The 22,524-nt window shown below is 55.8% G+C and overlaps 1 protein-coding gene across 3 annotated transcripts in view; it reads right to left on the reverse strand.

Moving 5' to 3' along the window:
• Positions 1–236: 236 nt before the first annotated feature.
• The window catches only part of SFSWAP (splicing factor SWAP), a 53,848-nt gene continuing 31,560 nt past the window's right edge, over positions 237–22,524 (reverse strand). For 2 of the 3 annotated variants that reach the window (XM_075535046.1, XM_075535045.1), the window contains 7 exons: positions 20,570–20,800; positions 18,809–18,999; positions 11,531–11,796; positions 7,325–7,450; positions 4,179–4,343; positions 3,129–3,201; positions 237–2,957 (listed from right to left, as the gene is read on the reverse strand). In XM_075535046.1, the coding sequence (XP_075391161.1) occupies positions 2,892–2,957; positions 3,129–3,201; positions 4,179–4,343; positions 7,325–7,450; positions 11,531–11,796; positions 18,809–18,999; positions 20,570–20,800 (1,118 nt within the window). In that variant the 3' untranslated portion in view covers positions 237–2,891. The remainder of the gene's footprint in view (positions 2,958–3,128; positions 3,202–4,178; positions 4,344–7,324; positions 7,451–11,530; positions 11,797–18,808; positions 19,000–20,569; positions 20,801–22,524) is intronic. The other variant, XM_075535044.1, reaches the window with a different exon arrangement.

The following is a 22,524-nucleotide window of genomic DNA, read 5'->3' on the forward strand; positions in this document are numbered from 1 at the left end:
TGCATTAGGTCATGGGAAGTTTAACGATTCCGACACAGGCCTCGTGGAGGGAGGGCCAAGGCCCGTGCACATCCCAGCAACGCACCAGCTAGACGTCACTGCAGGAGCACCGGGAAATGTGACAGGCGGGAAGCATTATGCTTTGGAGAGCAGGTTTATTTTTTCAAAGAACATTTTTTATTAGCACATTTTAAGAGCCTTAGAGAGGCTGCAATAAAACAACTGCGAGTCGTCCTGAGAACACACTCTCTGGAAGGTGAGCAGGCGGGCGGACAAGAGGCTCTCTCTCCATTGGTGGGTGACAAGTGAGAAGTGCTGATGTCTCGGGCACCTACCACTGAGCGCCGGCTCGCAGGCTCCTGGGAAGCAGAAGGTCCCCAGCTGGTGCTTGCAGACCCTGTGGTTCTGAGACCAATGGGTATGTCCACCCGAATGCACCAAGTCCTCCGGTGCCAGGCGCCACGAGCACGCGCTGTCCTGTGTGCTGTGCCCCGATTGGTTCACAGAATGCCACACCTTTCCGTCACACTGTTGCAAACCAGAGTCTAGCATGACCATGACTCCATTCTGCGGGTGTGACGCATTGCCCAGACAGTGGCTTCACCAGGACAGCCTGGCACCATGTCCATGGTGCCTCTGAGGTCCACTGCCTGCACACCATGACTGACAGTTGTGACGAGTACATGTGACACAGACTCCGTGGCCATGTGGCTCCAGGCACTGCTAAGCCTGCAGAGCAACATGGGCCGAGCTCCCGAGGGAGGCCTGTGTGCCGTGTCACCAAGTCTTTGCACCGTATGCCGGCTTCCCCTCCAGGCCCACAGCGCACAATTCCAGACGGCTCGGCCAAGGGACGGAGGAGGGCTTGACTGGTGGTGAGACTGTGGGCTTCCCCCATTTTCCATGGGGATGCTGACAGCAGGCAGCTGAAAAACAGTGGGGGCTCGGTTCCTGAGAGCGGAAACAGCCACTATCACTGTCAGGCCGGCTGCGTGCCTGCCTGGCCTCCCAGTGCTGAGGGAAGTTAAGTCACTCTGGGCGTACGTAGCTTGTGCCAAACGTGCGGGGGCAGAGGGAGATGCCTGAAAGACTGTGAAGATGACCAGGAGGACCGAGAGACACCAAGTGACCACAGCTGGGTGGGAAAACAGGGCCGGGGCAGCTGTCTCCTGGAGCGGCAGAGCAAGTGGTCCTCCCGGAGGTCCCAGCTCTGCCTGTGAGGCATCCTAATCCATCTCCTTCGGGGTGCCACACTCCAAATCCTGCAGGGCAGCCCACACTCATCCAATGCGCCACCACCATTCCCGAGAGCTCCACCGCCTGGCACGTCCCCTGAAACCCAGTCGCAGGCCAGTCACCCCATCAGCCCGTGGGCGTCTGCTCCCTAATTATGGCCCAGCCCCATCAAGGCTCTCATCTCTGGTTAAAAACCCGGGTCCCTTTACAGTGGGAAATGACACAGCCAAGCCAAGGCACTGCGTGCAGAAACCTAAAGTTAATGGTGAACGAGGGAGCAATAGGAGAAAATTAGTCCTGGCTTGCAGAAACCTCTCTGCATCCAGTACCCAACCCGAAAGTTGGTTTTTGCACATCAAACAAAAAACTGTCAAAACAGATGGGACAGGCATTTTACTAGTTCCCCTCATATGTAGACAGCGCTGACAGTCCAACAAGAAAGCCAAGAGCAAGGAAAGCAGGTGGCAGACTGGTTACTAGGCCACGTTTTTGGCAGCTGCTGATCCACTGCACCCATTAGGCAATGAAACTGCAGCGAGAGGACTGTGTTTCAGACTTGGCAAAGAGCGCCTAACTGCAAGTGCACTGTGGCCGAGCGTCTGCGGGTCCTTCTGGAGGGCCACTGCTCACGTGTCACAACCAAGGCTGTGTCCACGGCTCACAGCGTCTGCTCCCAGAATCCCTCTGTAGCTGATGGTTGCCATGTGGGGGTCTGTGAGGGTGAGGTGTGTACACATGTGGGTGTGTCTACACGTGTACATGGTGTGAAATGTGGATGTTTATGAGGGAGGTGGCTGTGGGACAGTGTGTGCCTGTAAGGGGAGTGTGTCTACCTGGGTGGGTGTGTAAGGAAACCTGTGTGTATGTACACACACGTGGGTGTGGAGCAGTGTGGGCCTTTGTGAGGGGGTGTGCTTTGTGCACGTGAGCAGAGACACTGTGTAACCCAACCTGGCACCCCGCCTCCCATAGCTGCGGGGTGCGACCACCTGGGGCAGCTTTCTCTGAGGCCCTCTGTGCCGGGCGTCCATGGTGAGGTCCTGTAGTCCGGGCACACTTGCAAAACTGAACGGTGGCCATGCTGGCCCCAAGGGGTGATCAGTGAGGACAGCAGGCTCTCACCGGGCATTTACCAGAAGGTGCTGGTGCACCCAGAGGCTGTGTTCCAGAGGGGGACCCAGCGGAGGGGCGAGGAGGGCTCCTCCCACAGCCGGAGCAGCAGGCAGGCGAACCTGCTGCCATCACAGCAACCCCTCTTGGGACATGGAGTGACCCACAAAAAGGATGGCAACCAGGTAGCGACAAAGTCACAAGCCAGGCAGGAGGGGCGCCTACGGGTGTCTAGAAAAAGGTGTCTTCCTCTGGTTTTATTTGATACATTTTCACAGAAACATGGCATATTTACAAATATACAGGGACAGGGGGAGACTGCTGGTCAGAATCTTAAACTGCAAATGGCATCAAAAAGTAATTTACAAAACCACCGTGTGTCCAAGGGAGCGAGGGGGCACCGGACAGTTTCTGCCCCAAATCGGACACAGTGAGCTTCTGGCTCTTCCGATTCTGTCGCCTCACATGCCTTGAACGTGGCCTGGTCTGTGCTGACCGTGGCGGTGGCGGTGGCGGCGGGAGGGCGGGCAGCCACGGGCTCAGGTTCAGGAGGCGCTGGTCTGCAGGTTTTTGGATGCTGCAAGCATTGCTCTCACTTTGGCCATGAGGTCCTGTCGCGGGGAGAGGCCAGGGGGCCGCTGTGAGCACCCTCTGACCCAGCAGGGAGGGCTACAGGGTGGACCCAGCCCACATTCTGGCCATGGTGTGTGTGCACCTGGGACCCCCACCCCAACCCCCACCCCCAGGTGCAAGGCAGGGAGGAGAGCAGTGGCCTGTCTCACCTGAGTTATCTTGCTTTGCACAGAGGACACGATCGCTGACGAGATCTGCCCGTCCTTTTCCTGAGAAACTCCCCTGAAGCAGACACAGAGGGTCGGGGTCAGGAAAGCACTGAGCACTGACTGGTGCTATTCCCAGAGGGAGCGGACGTAACCCACCTCCCATGTGACCCAGAGGAAAGGGGTGCCACCAGGCACAAGTCCCCCGCTGCAAGCCTCCCTGGATGGGACAACCTGCTTCGACCCACTGCAGTGTGCACAGACGTCCGTCCACCCTGGAGCTGCCCATTGCGCGGCCCCTGCGGGGTGAGGAGGGCAGACCACAGGTGCCTTACACACTCCCCTGTGGCCAGAGCCCCATGCCTCTTCACGCTGTAACATCAAGGTCACACCTGGTGCTGTGCAGTGGGTTAAGTGCTAGGTGCTAGCTGAAAGGCCAGCCCATCTGTTCAAACCCACCAGCTGCCTCTCAGGAGAGAGATAAGGCAGTCTGATCTCACAGACTCAGAGAGTTAACGCATACACTCGAGTATAAGCTGACCAGAATATCAGCCCAGGCACCAACTTTACCCCAAAAACTGCGTTAAAAATGTGCTGACAATCTCGGCTTATGCGTGAGTCTATACGGTAAGTGGTTCTACTCTGGGTCATTGTGAGTCAGAAAGACAGCAGTGGGCTTGGTGCCTTTGGGTCACGTGGGGTAGGCTACTTCAACTCTGGCCACACGCACTCCCAAAGGGCACACCCAGAGGTGCCCCTCTCCCTAAGAAAGTCCCTGGCTGAGGCGAACAATGCTAACCCAGCCGGGCCCACCAGCTGCATAATTGCTCCCATGTGACAGCGAGTGAGAAAGTGGGGACCCTGCGTCATCTCAGCTGCTCCCACCCAGATGGCTGGCATGTCACCAGGCCGTGACAGCAGCCCAAGTACTGGGCACAGCTCTGAGGGCTAGGTGGACAAGCTGGCATGGCATCAGGCACTGGTGACAGTGGAGGAGTCCTCTGTCAGGCCATTCGTGAGTGCATGCGTGTGTGTGTGTGTTCATGTCCTTACCTGGAGCGCTCCTGGCTGGACCCCCGGCTCTCCACAGGAGAGATGCTGGCTGAGTGGGCGGACGCCCTGTGTGCCGACTGCTTACTCGGGGACACCGACTGAGACCTGGCCTTGGACTTGGTCCGAGACCGTGACCGCCTCTTCTTCTTCTTCTCATGGGGGCTCCTGGGGGAGATACACGTTCATGAGAGGGGCTGACGCAAGGTCAGGGCAAGGGTGTCGTGAAGGAAGGAGTCGGTCTGTGAGAGGCTCACGGCACCTCAGCGACGGTCCCCTTCCTCCTGGGAGACACGTGGGCACGTCAGTCAGCCTTGATAAAAGGGTTTACAAGCAGCTGAGGCGGTTTTGTCCCTCTAGCACCCCCACCCCCATTCATGTTCCTTTTCAATGTCTTTCACTTGAAGGAACCAACAGAGGCCTGAACGGGCAGGCTCAGGGCTGCAGGTGGAAGGGGGAGGTCTCCCAAAGACACTCTCCCAGGACGGGCCCAGGAAGAATAAGCGGGTGTGCTGCTCCGAGGAGCAGGGCAAAATCCTCACTGCCATTTCCCTGGCCGTTTCCTATTAGACGCAGCTTTCCATTTTCTCAGACACCTGAGACGGCCACGTGTCCTTCGAGAATCTACCAAGATGGTCCCGTGGGACACTGCCCTGAATGGGCTGGCAGATGCCCTCAGATGCCACTGTTCTGACTGGGCCTTTTGAAGGCCTCCTAATGAGCCTAACCGAGGAAAACGAAAACAGAGGAAGAACACACTCAGCATTATTTTAAATTGAAAGAAGTGAAGGAAAGATTCAAGCCTTGAGGTGCCACAGTGACAAGACTCGATGAGCAAAATAGTGAGCACTGCAGGAAGCACCTAGACGATGGAGAGGCTGCATCGTCCCCGCACCAAAAGGGACCAGTGAAGAGTCACCCACGTCTAGAAGCAGCTCAACGGTGCTGAAGGCACAAGTTCAAGCTGCACGGAAAGCATCAGCCACATTAAGACAAGGCTCCCAGAATGGGCGCGCTACCGACTGAAATATTTTGGCAAGCTGATGATGGAGCGCTGGAAGCGCTCCCTCATGGAGGGCAGGAAAGGCGGGGACGACTGACACCGGCGGAAGGAGAGCCTCGTCGGTACCCACTTCAAAGACAGGTGGTGCAGCACAACGCGCATAGACGGAACGCCGTCAGCCAGGTCACCGCCTAGCAGAATTTTGCCGAAGACCACCCAGCCACAACAGTTGCAACAGGACATTGACAGGGAGCTGCCAGAGGTTCAGGCTGGATTCAGAAGAGGATGGGAACAAGGGACCTCATTACTGACGTCAGATGGAGCTTGCCGGAAAGCAAGAGTGCCAGAAAGATGTTGACTTGTGTTTCCTGGACTGTGGGTCACGGCACACTATGGACGGCTGTGAGAGGGTGGAGACTGGAGCCTGCACGTGGGTCTAGAGGCAGTTGTGCAAAGAGAGCACACGGCCTGGTTTAAGCTCAGGAAAGGCGTGCAACAGGGTTGTCGTCAATCACTAATTCAAACCGTGTGCCACGCAAATCATCAGAGAACCTGGATGGTATGCACAGACTAGGAATCAAAAGGTGAGAAGCCCTAACCCCTAGCTGCTCTGCAGGAGAGAGAGGAGGCCGTTGCAAAGACTGGCAAACCTGGGAACCCCGTGGGGCAGTCCCTGTCCTGCAGGCTTGCTGTGAGTCAGAATGGACTCGCCAGCTCACGGGGACCGTGAATGCCCTGGGCAGCCAGTAGGCAGTGTGTGTACTTCCTGCTCGTGGTCAGACAAGGCTATGCCCTTTTGAGCCTGGCCTCACCATGGACAGTGCAAGGTGGCCCGTGAGGGCAGCAGTGAGCCTGAAGCTGACCCATGGGCACATACGTGTTCAGGAGACGTGTGGCCAGGCCTGCAATGCCCCCCTCTCCCGCAGGGCTCGGTACAGAACAGTAACCGTGCCTGCAGCGCCGCCCCGAGTACAGGTTCTTCCTGTGCACAGGGAGCTCATTGTGCTGCTGGTTTTAAAGCTTCCCCATGTGCTAAACTCCACGGGAAAAGCCAAGGGCAGATCTGGGCACATGGTGACTCCCCCACTGGGGTGGTCTCATCATGTGTGACATGGGTGGAGTGCTGAGCAAGACTGTACAGGGGGCGGTGAGGCCTCGGCTGGTGATTCTGGGTCCACTGTGTCTCTGACAGCTCTGGGAGTCATCCCACCTTTCAGGAAAGAGGCTTTTAAAGCCCAGGCCATGGCAGAAAGGCCGCACAGGTTTGGGGGCCCAAGCCTGGCTATCAAGGCGCTCACTGGCCCCATTCCATCAGCCTTCTGCTTTACACAACGATACTCTGTGACTGAAGAGATTATTCACAGTCCAGGATGGCATTCAACTGCGGGCGACGCCTGCCTGTGTGCTCCAGGACAGCGGCCTGAGGACCTGATTTCCACCTTACACCTGCACCTGGCGAGACCAGACCAGGACCCACAACTCCAATCACCCCACGTGGGTGGGAGACGGGATCACTCGGGTAGAACTTCTTGCGCACAGAGTGAGTGAGTGAGGGGACCTCACAGGGCCAGTTGGCATTTGTATCAGGGGACAGAGATCCCATCTGCTGCCCATGGAGGCTCCTGGGTAACTGGGCCCTGTGGGTGTGCCCTGAGGAGGAGCTGCCATCTGATAGATGGGCAGCAGGGGGCAAGGCTAGACATATGCTCTGGAATGGGGGGCCCCATGGACACCTCCATGGGGATCCTGAGCTTCCCGTGGATATGTCAGCACCATGAGACTCAAGGCTACAGGGGTCAGCCTGCTGCGCCCCCAAAAGTGAGCCCTACCGCAGTGCCTGTGCGGAGTGCAAAGACGCCCGTGTTGAGGGAGAAAGACGTGCAAAGCTGCAGGTTGTGTCCTGGGTAGGATGTGTGCAGCAGCGAGGCCACAAGTCTGAGACACCGTGAGACTGACCAACATGGGGACATGGACAGATGGGAGTACCAGCTCCCCCGCCCCCGCAACCCCAACTGGTCTCAATGATGCTACGATTCCGGCACAGCACAGCACCCGGAGACAGGCTTGTGCGTCCCACCGAGCCCCGCCCGCCTTCCAGCACAGACCCCGAAGATGGCGCCTGCTGCCACCGTGCACTCTGGCCCACCTGGAGCGTGTCCGCTTCCGGCTGACCCCAGGGCTGTTGCTCACGCGGTAGGCAGTGGGGACACTCCTCTCCTCCCGGCGCCGCTCTGGGGAGCGGACTCTTCTTCGAGGGGACCTGGAACGTGACCTGCACAGAGGGCAGGGGTCAGGCCAGGTCTGTGGGTGCAGCACGGTGTGCAGGGCTAAGTTCTACAAGGGTGCCCTCAGGGGTTGGGACACCTCCCGATCTGTCTCTACTACACCAGCGTGGCTGGTTCCCACACCAGGAGCCCACTTGTGGCACTGGCGGGCTGGGTGCAGTACCAGGGCCAGCTCAGACCTGATGCTTCCCCCCGGCCCCCACCTCGAACCTCTGTCCACTGTCACCCAGCTTTCTGACATTTCTGTTGGTGTCAGGCTGGCAGGGAGTGACATCTGGTTGAGGAGGGCCAGTGGAGCCAGAAGGCCAGCTGGCCACCTTTGCTGCTTCCTGCCCTCTAGGAGAGTGGCACCAAGCCGCACTCCCTAGTCTCTGCATGCCAGTCATGCGGGGAGTTAGCCAATGAGAGGAGCCAGGTGGTGCAGCGGTTAAGTGCTTGGCTGCTAATCACAAGGTTGGCCGTTCAAATCCACCAGCTTCGTCATGGGAGAAACGTGAGGCAGGCAGCTCCCGCAAAGACGGATTCCCTTGGAATGCTCCCCAGGGCCGCTTTGTCCTACAGGGCCACTGTGAGTGCCAGTGGACTTGAGGGCAGTGGCCGGCAAAGTGACTAGATTTCATGGATGAAATTCCGCCTGTGAGGGTGCTCTGGGCCTGAGGCTGCGCTCCGCAAGCAGGTGCCCACATGGGGCCAGGCTCTCTCTGCAGGCCCTTGGGGTTGGGTGTTGGTCTGTAGTCCATCAGCAGGAAGGGAATGGGGACAAACCCAATCCAGCATCTCTTGCCTTTCTGCTTCCATGACAACCCACGTGAAAACAATACAAACAAGCTGTTCGATTCTACCTCAAAACCCCGGCACCAGCCCATTTTGACTGCAGTGAGACTCCCTCAACACAACACCCAGGACATGCCACCACGCTGCTGGGGCCCTGGAGCAGGCTGGTGAGTGCCCGGCTGAGGCTGATGGTGGGCCAGCAGCCTGCTCTGACTTGCTCGAAGCCGCAGGCCATTCTGCGTTGATCTTGTGGACCTCTCCTAGGGTACAGCCAAGGGTGACAAAGGCGGTTGGTGGGCACTCGGTCCTTCACCAGGCTTCCTTCCCCTGGGTGTGTCCTGGGGGCTGTATGAGCCTCAGCCAGGCAGCAGGAAGCTTTCGGGCACATTTCACATGGAGCCCGGGACCACAGGGTCACCCAGGCCAGGCCGGCCACCAGCAGCAGCAACTTGGAATGAGAGGTCCTGGTGCTTTCTCTCTAGTAACCAGGCTTCTGGCATGGTCACCATGGCACAGGGAAGAACAGGGCCCCGAAGCAGCCACCGACACTCTGTCCCCAAGGGCAGGGACTGTGTCTGTAAAGGTCACTTACATCTCCCCAAGCCCCTCCCTGTGGGGCTGCACACATGACACGGCCTGGGCGAGCCCCGGGCGCTGAGCCCTGCTGCATGCAGCTGACCACGGACATATTGTGACCTTCAGGCAGCAAGTCAACGGCAGGAGTACTTCTAAAAGCAGCTCATTCCACTGAGGTAGAGAATCCCACGGCATGCAAAAACACAGGTGAGGTACAGCACAGGAGGAAAAAGAGCCTGACACTTCGAAGATCTTCCTGTCGGTGTCTGATAGATGGAATTGTAGTTACTAATGGAAACGCTGTGTGTGAGCATAAACTCGTGATACCCAAAGGCTTTCTTAGTGTAAGACGTAGGATTTTAGCAACTTAGCCCTGTGAAAGGAACAATTTCATTTGCAGTCTCCTACCACAATGAGAGTAAAGGGTGGCATTTTCCGGGAGCTGGCAGTGGTCATTTAAAACGGCCAGCACCTCAGGTCCTAGGTCATTACATCTGCACCTGGTTCCTCTATCTGAAGGGACAGACAGGTACAGAAGAGGTCAGAACAAGGTTGCTAGCAATCTAAATATTTTGGCTAAAATGGAACAAGCCCTGTATATTCCACGGAGCCCTGTTGGTGGACCATGGGCCACAAGTTCAGCAGCTCCACCCCGCGTCGCGCCTGGGGGAGTTACAGCCTCGGATGCCCACTGGGCAGTCCCGCTCTATAACACAGCACAAGGTGGCTGTGAGCGGGCACCAGCTGGATGGCAGAGAGAGCCCTGCAGTCATGTCAGGAGGACACCATCCTACCAGCCAATCGGGTCCTCTGTCACTGGTCAGTGCTAGGAGTGTGGACTGGGAAACACGTCAGCCACCAGCTGACACAGGACGCCCCAACCTGACAGCCAGTCCCTTCTCCTGCAAGAGGGCTAAGGCTGGCTCCCTGGGGGTCTACAGTTAACAGCTGCCTTATGAATAGCTTATCCACCTTGGCAGCTGCACGAGGATCAGCCTCTCAGCTGGGTCTCACACTTGAGAGATTTTGACCCCTCTCTTTAGCTCAGTCCCTGGGCCGTGTAGCCGCCAGGGCTTCCTGAGACGGCTATTCCTACTTGTAATCCGGTCACACAAACAAATCACACAGCATCGACTTAACTTGTCCGTCAGCTGGTTTAAGCAAGTCCACATCTTCTGGCACCTGCAGCTCGGACCCCAGCCAGAGATCACAAAGCTATGAAAATGACCAACTTGTTCCCACCGTAGACTATTCTAAGTTTAGGTCCAATTGAGGTAAAACTGGCAGTCTCGCGTCACCAGAGACTACTGAGTTTCTCCCTCACTTCCAGTGGAAACCGCAGACCGAGGAGAGGCGCTCACGCTCACCAGCACCAAGTCTGCTCAAACAGCCCCATTTACCGCAACCCGAAGCAAAACACACACACATCTCTGCCTACGCTGACACGAAACCCCTCACAGGCAGTTTACCCTAGCACAGACCAGCAATCGACACACACGAAAACTCAGAAACATCAACTGTTTTCCCCTGGGGTTGGAGACTGTGCATGGTGGTCCACAGCCCTGTCCCGAGAGCCGGCCACTTAAGGCTGGACACCCAGCAGTGAAGCCCACTCCTCACACCGAGGCGGGGAGGAAGTGGGGAGTCTGCTGGGTGAGCCTGCCACGGGGTGGTGGGGAGTGGTGGTGGACTCTTCCTGGACCTGACAGAACTCCCTGCTGGCTTGTGTGGTCTTGCTATTTATTTCCAGCTATAACGTGGCCTCAAATCATTTTCAAATAAGAAACCTTTAAAGGTTTTGAGACATACATACACGATCTAGGGAGCTTCCAAAAATAGAAAGCATGGCATCAAGATTGCTCAACATACAACAAAAAGGCTTTTGTGTTGAAGTGCCAGCTGGTGGGGGGTGGGAGGGGGAGGGGAAGAGGTGGCTGGTGGAGAGGGCACGATCTTTCAAAGAATTAGCCAAAATGCAGCTCTCTCAGCACCCAAGTACATCCAAGGTCACTGTCATCGCCAAGTTGTGTCAAGACGAGCCAGGCCTTTGGGGTCTGATGTGGGTCAAGTTAAGGCCGGCCTCTTGCGTGGAGGATATATTCACAGAGGCCCGGGCGCACAATTGTGTTTAAGCACAGAAAGGTTTTGGAAGTTTTTAGGAACCACTGCGTTTTTCGACCGGAAAGGAAAGAACTGAATTAATTAGAGGACAAAAGCCACATCCCGACAAAACAAGCGAGGGTTCTGTGGCAGAGACGAGGGGAGTCCCAACAGCACAGAAGTCAGAAGGCAGGACGAGGGCTGAGAAGAGCCACCGGCGTCTCTGAGTCTCCCTCCAGCCAACACCACTCAGCAGCAGGCACAGCAGCACTCCGCGACCGTGCGCAGCCCCTGCACACCGGCTGCCTGCGCTCCAGAGTGGTGACATGCTTGCTCACAGGCTGCTTCTCATGCCAGAGGCCTGGCCACACTGTGGCGGCCTGTGGGGGCTTCTGGAGAGGTCGGGAGGTGGCAGGGAAAACGAATCGGGCTGCTCGCAGGACCTTGTGCAGGCAGGGGGCGGGAGCCTGCTGCTCCAAGCCTTCCATACCCTGAGTGGAGACAAGTGCTTACCCACCGGCATGGGACGCTCAGCCCTGCCCGGTGCACACAGAAGTTGAGAAGGGCCACCCACAGGCACACCTGCGCCTCTTGGACACCCACCCCGCAGCCCCTACCTGGAGCGCCGCACTGTCCGGTAGGCGCTGGGGAGGGCGTGCTTGGCCTTTGAGTGCGGCCGGGACCTGGACTTGGATGAGGAGTGATACTTGGGTGAGCGGGATCGTGTCCGAGACCGTTTTTTGTGCTTTTTCTTCTTCTTCTCCTTCTCTTCTTCCCGGGGAGGATCTCTGCTTCTGCTCGAAGGCCGGTCGGTGGGTTTGCCTTCTAGAGGGGGCAGGGGTCTCCCCGCTGTCGGTGGAGCGCAGGGCACAGCACTGGCTTCCTGCAATCAAAGGAGATGCTTGGGGTGAACAGGGACGAACGGAGTGCAGATGTGGGAGATGCAGCTCGTGCACACCAGGACTACCTCTCACCCAAGACACCGCCCCCTCTGCTGCCAGGAGCACTCCCCAACCCCCGTAAGAGGGATAGCCATCAAACCCTGTGTGCTCAGGAGCCCGAGGCACCCAGAAAACACCCCAAGTGAGCCAGCTTGCGCTGCTCCTCTCAGCACACGAGCCCAGCCTGCAGCCCCAGACACACATGCTCCACGGCTTCCTGGGAACACAGACCGCACAGTGGCCGTGGCAGTCTGTGAAGAGTTGGTGTCCTTCTGCAGCCCTGTCCCTCTCCATTCTGGAGGTCACTTCTCAAGGTTATTCCTGGAAAAAGGAATCTCTCCCAGCCATTCAGCTCCAAACAGCTGGAGACAAGTGGCCTCCCATGTCCCCACCAGGATGGGGGTCTTGTGCACCAAGCACTCCACTCGCCAGCAGCAAGCTGGTTCTCCAAGACCCCTCTCGAGTCTTGAGGCCCACTGGTTTCCCGGGTTACACTCTTGCTGTGACTCGGGCCTGGAGGGTCTGGTCCAGTGAAAACAACGAGGACTGCTGGCACTGGGACCAGCCTGCTGTTGCCCATGGCTGACCGTTGCCCAGCGCTCACAGTGCTCGAGGTGGCCGGCTGTTCGGGTGGTCCTGAGGAGGAGCAAGCTTTGTTTGGGGTCATCATGCCAGGCCTGCTGCTAGAACTCCTGGCACATCTCTGATGTGCGGCCCATAGGAGGCCAAGTGAGACGTCTCCACAAGAGACCCACACGTTGACCCCATGGTCCACACAGCACCCAGGGAGGGGGATAGGACTGAGACAGCTGTTTGTAGGTGGGAAACAAGTTCAAAGGTGAAATGAGGCACCAATACGCCTTTGAGGGGCCCACTCAGCCAGGCCTCGAGCCCCTGCCTTCCACTGAGAGGAGGCAGGTACAGCCTGGCCGCCAAAGATGCACTGTGGAGACACTCACATGCTGCTCACGGCCAAGATTGGGGGTGGTGGGGGTGGTGTGCACACATGCTCATGTTCCTCAGGGGATGCACAGAGGGCTTGCACGCCGTACCAACTCTCCCAGTCTGTGGGTGGCACTTAGGCCTGGCCTCAGCAGACAACACTGGCAATATTTCTGAGCCCATCAATGCAACAGTGGCCACCAAGGGCCCCAGGGCAGGGCTGGCAGGGCATAGCCAGGCAACTGCAGTTGATGGGGGGCCCCCTGAAGCCGCAGTGCTTGGGAAAACTGGGTGTGGGTCCCACTCCAGCCAGAGAGTGGGAGACAGTGGCACAGCCCAGTGCTGGCCCCTCCTTGACAGAGACGTTCAGTGCAGACACTGTGTCTGTAGAGAAGGCGCCCCTGCAGAGCATCCCTCGACTGCCGCACATCGCCCGCGGCCTGCCAGCTCTGAGGCGACTGCAGCCATCCCGGTGAGCGCACGCCTGGCTTCTAGGGGCAGCCCGGCAGACGGCATCAGTGTCCACCATCTGGGGCAGAGCTGCCTTTTAGGGAAGCAATCCTCAGATTCCAGCGTACTCAGGCCGCCACGGGGCAGAGGGGCATCAGGCGGCGTCCCATTGCTTTAGTCGCACAGGGAAGAGAAGGGCAACCAGCCCTTTTATCACAGCCAAGTGTTTGGCAACAAATTAGCACAAAAACTAACAACTACCATTTCCTGCTGTGGCAAAATGAATCGCGGAAGAGCAGATTAACATGTATTTTAAAATAACATCAAATCTTATTTGTGAAGTAACGCTACATTAACTGTGAAATGGGATAATTATACATAAGGCTCAGGGTTTTCTTTGTTTGGAATCTCAGATGCCTGTGCCGGTATCCTCGAGTCCTGCTCCCAGCAGCAGCCAGGGCTGCTCTGCTCGGGACCCGAGGCAAGACCAAAGTCACCCCCACGCTGTCTGTGCGTGTGCCAGCCCCCTGCACATGCGCCAGCCCCCTGCACATGTTGCATCCTCCATGGGCCGGGCCAGGCATCCCGACCTGCTGCCAGCCACCCGGCCAGGTCACCTCCTTCTCAGGTGTCCCTGCTGCCGGGGTCTTTGGCTGGCTGGAGCCTCTCTCTTCCGTGCGCCTCTCCAGGGATTCTGCAGACCTTCTGAGCCTCCTCCTGAGGGGCTGCAGATGGCTGTCACCTGCCCCCTCTGTGGAGGGAGCGAGGTATGGCACAGGGTCTCTCACAGCCCCAGAATGCAGGCCAGGCCCCTCGGGTCTGCCTTGCTGGGAACTCACCAGCGTGAACAGCTTCACAAACACAAGTCTTTTGACCACTGAGGAAAACCAACGGACAGGTTTGTAACTCAGATCCCAGAGTACCCAGCTGGCTGCTGTGATGATTTTCTGCCAAACTCCTGTACCGGAAGATGTGGCAGGGCCATGAGGTTTAAGATGTGGACGGCCACACACCTCAAACCAAACGAGACACCGTGGGGAGGATTCCGACCCACAATGACCCTGCAGGATGGAGCACAACTGCTCCATGGGCTTCTCAGGATGTCATGTCTCTCCTTTCCAATGTCATGTTGCTGCTGAGCGCGTACGGTTTGTATGGCAGAGTCTCGGCCCCTCTCCATGGCCTGGCTTCCTCTGCGGAGTGGCTGCACCCCTGTGACTCCGCAGTTGGGAGCAGAGCGCTGAGCCACCGTGCCCCTGCACGGCTCCTTGTAACTCAAAGGGGTCCACTTCAGGACTTCAGATCAGAGTTCTCCTGTTCCGAATGAAGAGAGCCTGTACATGCACACACACGAGATAGCATATGTACCGCATGTGTACAACGTAGGTGCACGCAGTTCTGTTTCCACCTTTTTGTCACTGGAGACACCATTCTGAAGTTCGACCTACCAGGCCAAGCCCCACTGGAGAAAAAGGGCAGAATGCTGAGACAGGGCTCACGCTGTGGGCTAAGGGGGAGCAGGGAGAAGACGGACACTTGCCCACGTGTGGGGACAGCTCTGGCTGCACTGTGTGAGAGGGACGTGTGTGGGGGGGAGTTGTATCACTCCCCTGGTCCTTACACTGAGAAATCCCTGGTGGTGTGGTGTGTTCATAGCCAACACGGCCGAGACCAAAAAAAAAAGGGGGAAAAAAATCGAGAGACAGACCAAGGTGTGAGCTCATGGCAGACACAAGCACCGGTGGCCTGGGCACGTAGGACAGGTTCCTGCACCCAAGAGTCAAACAGGGACATACACACACCCCCGCCAGGGCCAATGCAGACAAAACCGAGAGGGTGAAGAGAGCCTGTGCTGGCAGGGTGGGCACAACTCCCCACCCCACAGGCGCACTCAGGCCGTGCCACAAGGGCTCTCACAGGCCAGGGCACAGGAATTCCCCATGGCCCGTGGCCCTAGCACAGGGAGGGCAGCCAAGTCCTGGGCAGCATCCGTCAAGGCAGGCTTGAGGGCGGCCTGGTCAGGGTGAAAAATTAAGAGGCAAACAAACCAAACCCATGGCCACCAAGTCAGCTCAGACTCAGCGATGCTACAGGATCAAGAGGAGCTGCTCCACTGGGTTTCCTGATGGTATCGTGACAAAGCAGCCTGTCACATTCCTCCCTCGGGGCAGCTGGTGGGTTTGAACTGCTGACCTTCCTAGAGCAGCCCAGCACACATCCCAGTGCCACCGGGCTCCTGTGAAAGCCACAGGCTGACAAGTAGACGTGGAGTCCTCATGATAACACAAGCAGCAGCAGCAGCTATTAACACCACTTACCGTGGGGGAAAAAGCCGAGAAAGAATCTTAGTCTCTGCAGTATACATTACTCTAACTTCTGAATATTTTTTTTTCCAGGTGAAACAATATTTTATTAAAAAGAGAAGACACATAAAATTTACTGGCATGAGTTATTCTCCTTTGGTTTTGATGTTTATGCCATGAGTTTTAAACCCTGGTTTTAAAATGGTTTCACTGTGGTTAAAATATTTATAGCACAACATCTGCCAAGTCAACCTCCCTGCATCCCTCACGTGCACAGCTCTGTGGCAGGGCCACGCTCCGCATGCTGTGAAACCACCACCCTTAACAGAAGCTCAGCGTCTGCCCCCAGTCACTGACCCCCATGTGCATGCTTCCCACAGTGGGGCCACACAGCATCTTCGGTCCTACAGTGGTTGAGCAGTACTCCATCGTGTGTCTCTGCCAAGTCCTGTGAGCCCAACTGACATGAGTCTGGTATCATACGAGGCGTCCACAGAAAGTGTGTGCACAAGTCCGTCCCCCCCAATATGAGTTTCTATCTGCAGTGTGGCTCCCACTGCTGGCACACATAGGGGCTGGGAGAGCCGGGCCGTGTGGCAGTTCTAGCTTCTCCCTCCCGAGGAAGGGCCACCAGTCTTCCAGTGGTTATACCCCCCCCCCCATCAGCAATAGATGAGGGGTCCCACTTCTCCATACCACTGACAACACCCCTTACTTTCTGTTGTTTTAAAACACTGCTGTTCTAGTGGAGGGTTTCATTTCCCTAATGACGTCAAGCGTTGCCGTGTGCTTGACGACCATGTGTACATCCTCACTGGTGAAGTGTGTCTTCAAGCCTTGCCCTCTTTGTAACTGGGGTGCTTCTCTTTTTGCTGTAGAGCTGTAGGCAGTCTTTGCATATTCAGGACATGGAGCCCTCACCAGATAAATGGCCCACTGTGTCCCCTTTCGGTGGGCTCTGCTCCCATTTTGTTGACAACAGTCCAACATGCCCCTTTGGTCCGTTTCTGACTGTGCTTTCGGCACCACATCTAAGAATCCATCTTTAAACATCACTGAAAAGGAGTTCCTGGCACATCACCCCCTTTGTTTTTCTCTCCCGAGAGATCTGTGGTTTTAGCCCTTGCATTGAGGGCTTCGATCCGTCATCTATGATGTGATCCAACGGTGTGATTCTTCTGCATGTGGTGAGCCAGTTATCCCAGAACCACTGTTGACGAGACCCTGCTTTCTCCATCGAACGAGCTCCGTTCCTTTGTTGAAGCCAGATGAGCACAGATGTGTGCTTACTTCTGAGCTCTCACTCCTCTTCTATTGCTGTTGGTTTACGCATCTTTCTCTCATGCCAGAACCAGGCTGTTCTTTACAGGTTCCAAAATCAGGGATTTGGTGAGGTTTTTAAAAATCAGAAATATACATCACTTTTACCAAAAGCGAATTAAAAAGTAAAAAGCTGTCTTTCTTTACTACATAGAGGAGGCCCTGGTGAGAGAAACCCTGGTGTGTCTGGGGGCCACTTTGGAGGGCATCTTCTGGGAAATGTCAATTAGACTCTCCTACTTGCTCCTCAGCCTTGCAGGGTCTCTCTCTGTAGGCAGACTGGGTGGACTCCGAACGCTCCTGAAGGCTAATGTGCTTTGGTCACACCTGCCTGCATCTGCGAGCGCAGCAGGGCCAGGACGCTCAGTCAGAGTCTAAGGCGACGTGTCCCAGGAGCTGCTTTAGACCACAGCCTTTCCAGTACAAATCTTATGACAATTGTCAATTTTATCACAAGAGCTTTTGCTTCAAAGCAATTAGAGACATCTGCTAACATTACAATTTCTGTTAAAATAGTTAGCACCTACAATCGACACCAGAAAAATCACCCAGCAGATTTAAGAGAGAAGCAGGAAGCACATTTTGTGTGTCAGAGACTCAAAAGCAGTTGGATAGGGTGGGTGGAGGCGAGCTGAAGCTGGGCAGGCTGAAGGGGCACAATGTGTACACCCCCCAGGAAAGGGGGCCAGACTGTGACCAGGCCCCGATGACAGATGGGGCAGGTCAGAGGTTAATGATGAATGCCCTAGCTGTGAGTGAGTTTTCATTAAAACACAACTCCATCAGAAAATGCAGATGCAATATATAATACAGCCGCTGAAAGTGTCTCTACTCGCAGATGTCCTTAATTAAACCTTTTAGTCATTGCACAAATGACATCCCAACAATAAAGGAAATCAAAGCAGCAGCCCAGTTCAGATGTTCTCTCCCTGCCCTCTGGCAGGCACACACACATACGAACATGCACACCTCATACTTGCAGCCAGTGAGCTTCCCTTTCAGCTCCAAAAGCATCTGTCTACATGGCCAAGGTCAGCACTGTGGCAAACATTTCTAGCGGCTTGTTGCAGGAGCCTCGCAGCCGAGGAGTGGTTGCCAGCCTTCCCCCTCTAACCTGGGGGGAGGCTCCAGCTCAAGGCTGAATGGCCGCTCGCTGTCCTGCCTGAGACAACACAGATGGGCACAACGGCGCAGGGAACGGCTGGAGCAGTGGCATGGCCCGAAGGCCCCAGCGGGAGGTGGGTGGATTCAGCCAAGTCAAGTCCCCAGTGTGACAAGACCCCAAGGAGACTCAGACTCACTGCTCTAGGCTTCCTGTCAGACTGAGAATTTCCCACAGATTGGAGACAGGAAACAAATTCTGCCTTGAGTGCAGTGTTACAGTCCTGATACAAGACGCGACTCCACACCGAACACACCACACCACACCACACCACATGCCTAAATTCAGCAAAACAACGGCCTACTTGCAAACTTAAGTCCAAACATGCTGGGAAATATCCTGGCTGACAGGACACAGCTGGCTGTGAAGGGCCCTCTAGGGACTCCTGGGGCAACGTGAGCGCTCTGTCCCACGCTCTGTGGTCACGCGGGGGTGTCCCTGATCTCAGAATCTGTGCAAGCCTCAGAGGCCAGCCAGTGGATGGCACTTTTCGGAAAGTAAAACTCCTGGAGTTAACCATTTTAAAAATTAGGTTGACAATATTTTACAACAGTTTTAACTATTCTTATATTAAAAAACAAACAAAACCAGCAGCAGCTATGACAACTAACTCGCCCCATCCTCATGGCCTCAAAATGCTGAGTCCCATGAATGGGTTCTTACCCAGAGTGGTTGGCACGGTGTGTCCCTGAGAGTCACTGGCCACATGCAGGCCCTGAACTCACCTCCCCCAGAAGCAAGCATCCACTACCCCACCACGGCCAGCGCAAAACTCACCTCCCCCGAGAAGGGGCCTTCCTCAGCCCTGGCGGCCTCGGCCTCCGTCAGTGGGTTCCTGAGGGTCTGCAGGAAAAGGGCGGCCTTGCGCTTGCGCTCTGCCTGGAGCTGCTTCTCCTTGGACTCCTTGGAGGCCTGGGCCAGCTTCTCTCGGGCAGCGGCTGCCAGCCGGTCCTCCAGCTTCTGTTTGGCTGGAGGGAGGGAGGGAAAGGAGGAGGACAAAGCAGGCAGTTGATGGCACGGGGCAGCCCCTAGCAGGCAGTTTCAGGTCCATACATGGCAGGTCATGAGCTACAATGCCATGATGGGCGCCACAGTGGAGCTCGGACAGACCCTCGGATGGAGGGGTTCAGGTGTGTGGTGAGCTTCACACAGCTGCGAGCTGCAGCATCAGCAGCTCAGGCCCATCCGGTTCTCCAGGGGAAAGAAAGGAGGCTTCTGGGACCACAGGGCCATGAGGCTGCTTGCTGATGGAATCAACTGAGGATGGCGCTGAATTTGGTTTTGGTCTCTGGTAGGTTACAATGCTGATTCTTGGACGAGTTACTCTGAGGCCGTGAGAAGGGGGAATTGGGAACGAGGGCCCTGACCACTCCACGGCATGTCCAGGCCTGCACTCAGTAAGAGCAGCTGCAGGCACACTTAGAAACGAGGCAGGAGCCCTGGTGGCACCATGGACTAAGCACTGAGCTACTGTCCTAGTCAGGCCCACCAACTGCTCCACAGTAGAAAGAGGAGGCTGCCTGCTTCATCGGTACAAGAACTACACAGGGTGAGATGTAGCAACGATGAAACAAACAACTTTCCTCTAGCTCCCAAATGCTTCCTCCCCACCCACTATCATGATCCCAGTTTTACCTTACAAATCTGCCTAGACCAGAGGATGCACACTGGTACAGATAGCAACTGGAAACACAGGGAATCCAGGGCAGAGGATCCCTTTCAGGACCAGTGCTGAGAGTGGCGATACTGGGAGGGTGAGTTGGAAAGGTGAACTGACTACAAGGATCTACGTATAAGCTCTTGCCCGGGGACGGACAACAGAAAAGTGGGTGAAGGGGGATGTCGAACAGGGCAAGATATGACAAAACAATAATTTATAAATTATCAAGGGTTCATGAGGGAGGGGGGTATGGGGAGGGAGGGGAAAAATGAGATGATGCCAGGGGCTTAAGTGGAGAGCAAATGTTTTGAGAATGATGAAAGCAATGAATGTACAAATGTGCTTTACACAATTGATTTATGTATGGATTGTGATAAGAGTTGTATGAGCCCCCAATAAAATGATTAAAAAAGAACTAGAGTCTTGGAAACCCTTGGGGTTGGTATAGTCAGAATCAACTTGACAGTGGTGTGTGTTATCAATGTGGCTTGATCTGTTTGCACAAGTCTTAAGAAAAGTAATGTAAAGACATCAGGCCACGAGGGACAACATTAATGAGCTTGTCTACCAGGAAGATCATCTCACTCTGGGGAGTGAGTGACCCGGCAGCCTGGGGCCTGGGGCTCTGGGAGGCAGCCTCGCCTGGTACATTAGCAGGTGCAGGCTGGCTGAGTGCGTCACCCCAGGCTGCAGGCCGAGTGCAGCAAAGTGCCCTCCATCAGAACCCATCAGGCAGCCTGCCCGCGGGCAGCGTAGGCAGCACCATGGGAATGAGCCCCCCCAGGGACTGGCTATAGCCACTTCCCACCCTGAGAGATCCACACCTGGGGCGGTGCATGCTCACGTGCGCTCTCTCTCACACACACAGACACACGCACCTTGCTTTGCTTCCAGCTCCTCCTGTGTAAGCTGGGGCTTCTTCTCCTCGACCACCACGCAGGGGGGTGCTGCCGCTGGGCTGGCATGGGTGGCACTCCCACAGCTCTCCTGGCCCTCTTTGCTTTCCTCGTCCTCGTCACTGTCATCGTCCAGCTTAACACGGTTTTTCTCAAGAGGCAGAAGATCGTTTTCCTTGGCCTTGATGGCAAAGCTTATTGGGGCAAAGGAAGCTGTTGAGAGGGGTGAGAAGGGCGACAGGCTGAGCAAAGGGCAGAGAGAGTGCATGCGCCCACAGGCCAGGAGCAGGCAAGCCACACGGGAGGGGCCGACGGAGGTGGTGCTGCATCCGGCTGTGCTTCCCGACGGCCAGCCTTGGGAGCAGCCCCTGGATGGGTCCTTGTTGGCAGACACATGCCTGGGACTCCCCTGGTGACACTCGGCAAAGAGGTGACAAACGCTCATGAATGACCCGGCCACCCTCTTGCCCCCACAGCCCACCAGCTGCCTTTCAGCATCTGATCCCTATGCACAAGGGAGCTTCAAAGAGTGTGCGGGGGGGGGGGGGGGGGGAAGGTCACGATCCCTTATTCCTGGTGTTCTTCTGACCTTGGTCTGCCAACTCTCTTCATGTGCTGCCCTCAGAACCCCTCACCTGTCCCCACAGCCCAGGCTCGTAGGAGCTTCTTCCCAACTCCAAGATGAGGATTGCAAAGTAATGTTGTATCCTCCCTTCCATGGCTGTAATTTTAACATTCAGATGTTTAATCTCCCTCAAGTTTGTAGGATGTGATGTGGGCTTGTTCTGCCCATCTTTCATAAAGGCACCATCAGTCCCGCTAAGAGAACATGGAAGGTCCTTCATGTGTGCTGCTGCGTGGCGCTCTGGGGCAACGCCGCAGCTTCACAGCTTGCTCTGTGGGAGATGCCGCTTCCCTGCCTCCAGGTGTCTCATTTCCCACCTGGTAGGGTTCTTGGGGAACACTGACAGTCCACAGCCAGCTGCCTGTTTCCTAGTGGTTCTGCTGACCAGTCTTTTCTCCATTGTTCAGGTTGTGGATATGTCAGTTTCTGACCTTTGGAAACCATTTGAGCAATCTGAGTTTTCTTAGAAAATGGTACTTCCCACTGGTTTTCAAGTACATTCACCATGTAGTTATTTACACAATTCCTGGACACTTCAAAAGCGTCTATCCCCTTCTCCATGATTGCACCTGCACGTTTCTCTCTACTAAACATGCATAGCGATGGCCTGTCTCACAGGTTTTCTGACTCCAGCCCTACATCCATGCCTCTATCTCCTCACATTGCATCCCACAGGGTCTCCTGGACTCCAGGGCAGATGGTTCCATCTCAGTGTCTCCGAGGCTACGGAGTTGAAGGATTCAATGCTTTCTATTTTTTTTATAAACAACACAGGTACATAAGGTTTTAGGTTGTCTGTTGTTCCTTGAATACAACATTTACTGTAGCTGATCCTTTTTTGGGTAAGAAAGTCTCACAATCCTTAATTCCTCTGACAATCATCTCTGGGGCTACCACGTTTGGAAGCCCTGTTGCATTTGGTTCTCGAAGGGGGGGGCTCCCCAGCCTGTGTTGTTGGTTTTTCCCCCTTTCTTGTGGAAGATCACCTCTACTTGGCACGATTCTTCCCACCTGCCCTTTACTTGGAGCGCTGAGAACGGTTCTCAGCTTATCTGCTCCCACCACCTGCTCCTGGCTGCTTTTGCGGTTTCACAATCTGGCACGCTTTCTCAGACTGCGGGTCAGACTGCGGGCCTCTTGTCTCACAGCTGGCAGGTCATCAGGTAAAGGTGAGAATACAAATTAGAATTCAGAGATATCCCTGCTATCTGCCCAGGAGCTCAGCTGTGTCCACCTTCTCTGACCTTCTGAGTCTTTCTAAGGACGGCCGGTCTCCATCTCTATATTGCTGAAGGAGCCCTGGTGGTAAGGC

This window comes from Tenrec ecaudatus, chromosome 16 (genome assembly GCF_050624435.1).
Source record: "Tenrec ecaudatus isolate mTenEca1 chromosome 16, mTenEca1.hap1, whole genome shotgun sequence".
In the NCBI taxonomy this organism is placed as follows: Eukaryota; Metazoa; Chordata; class Mammalia; order Afrosoricida; family Tenrecidae; genus Tenrec; species Tenrec ecaudatus.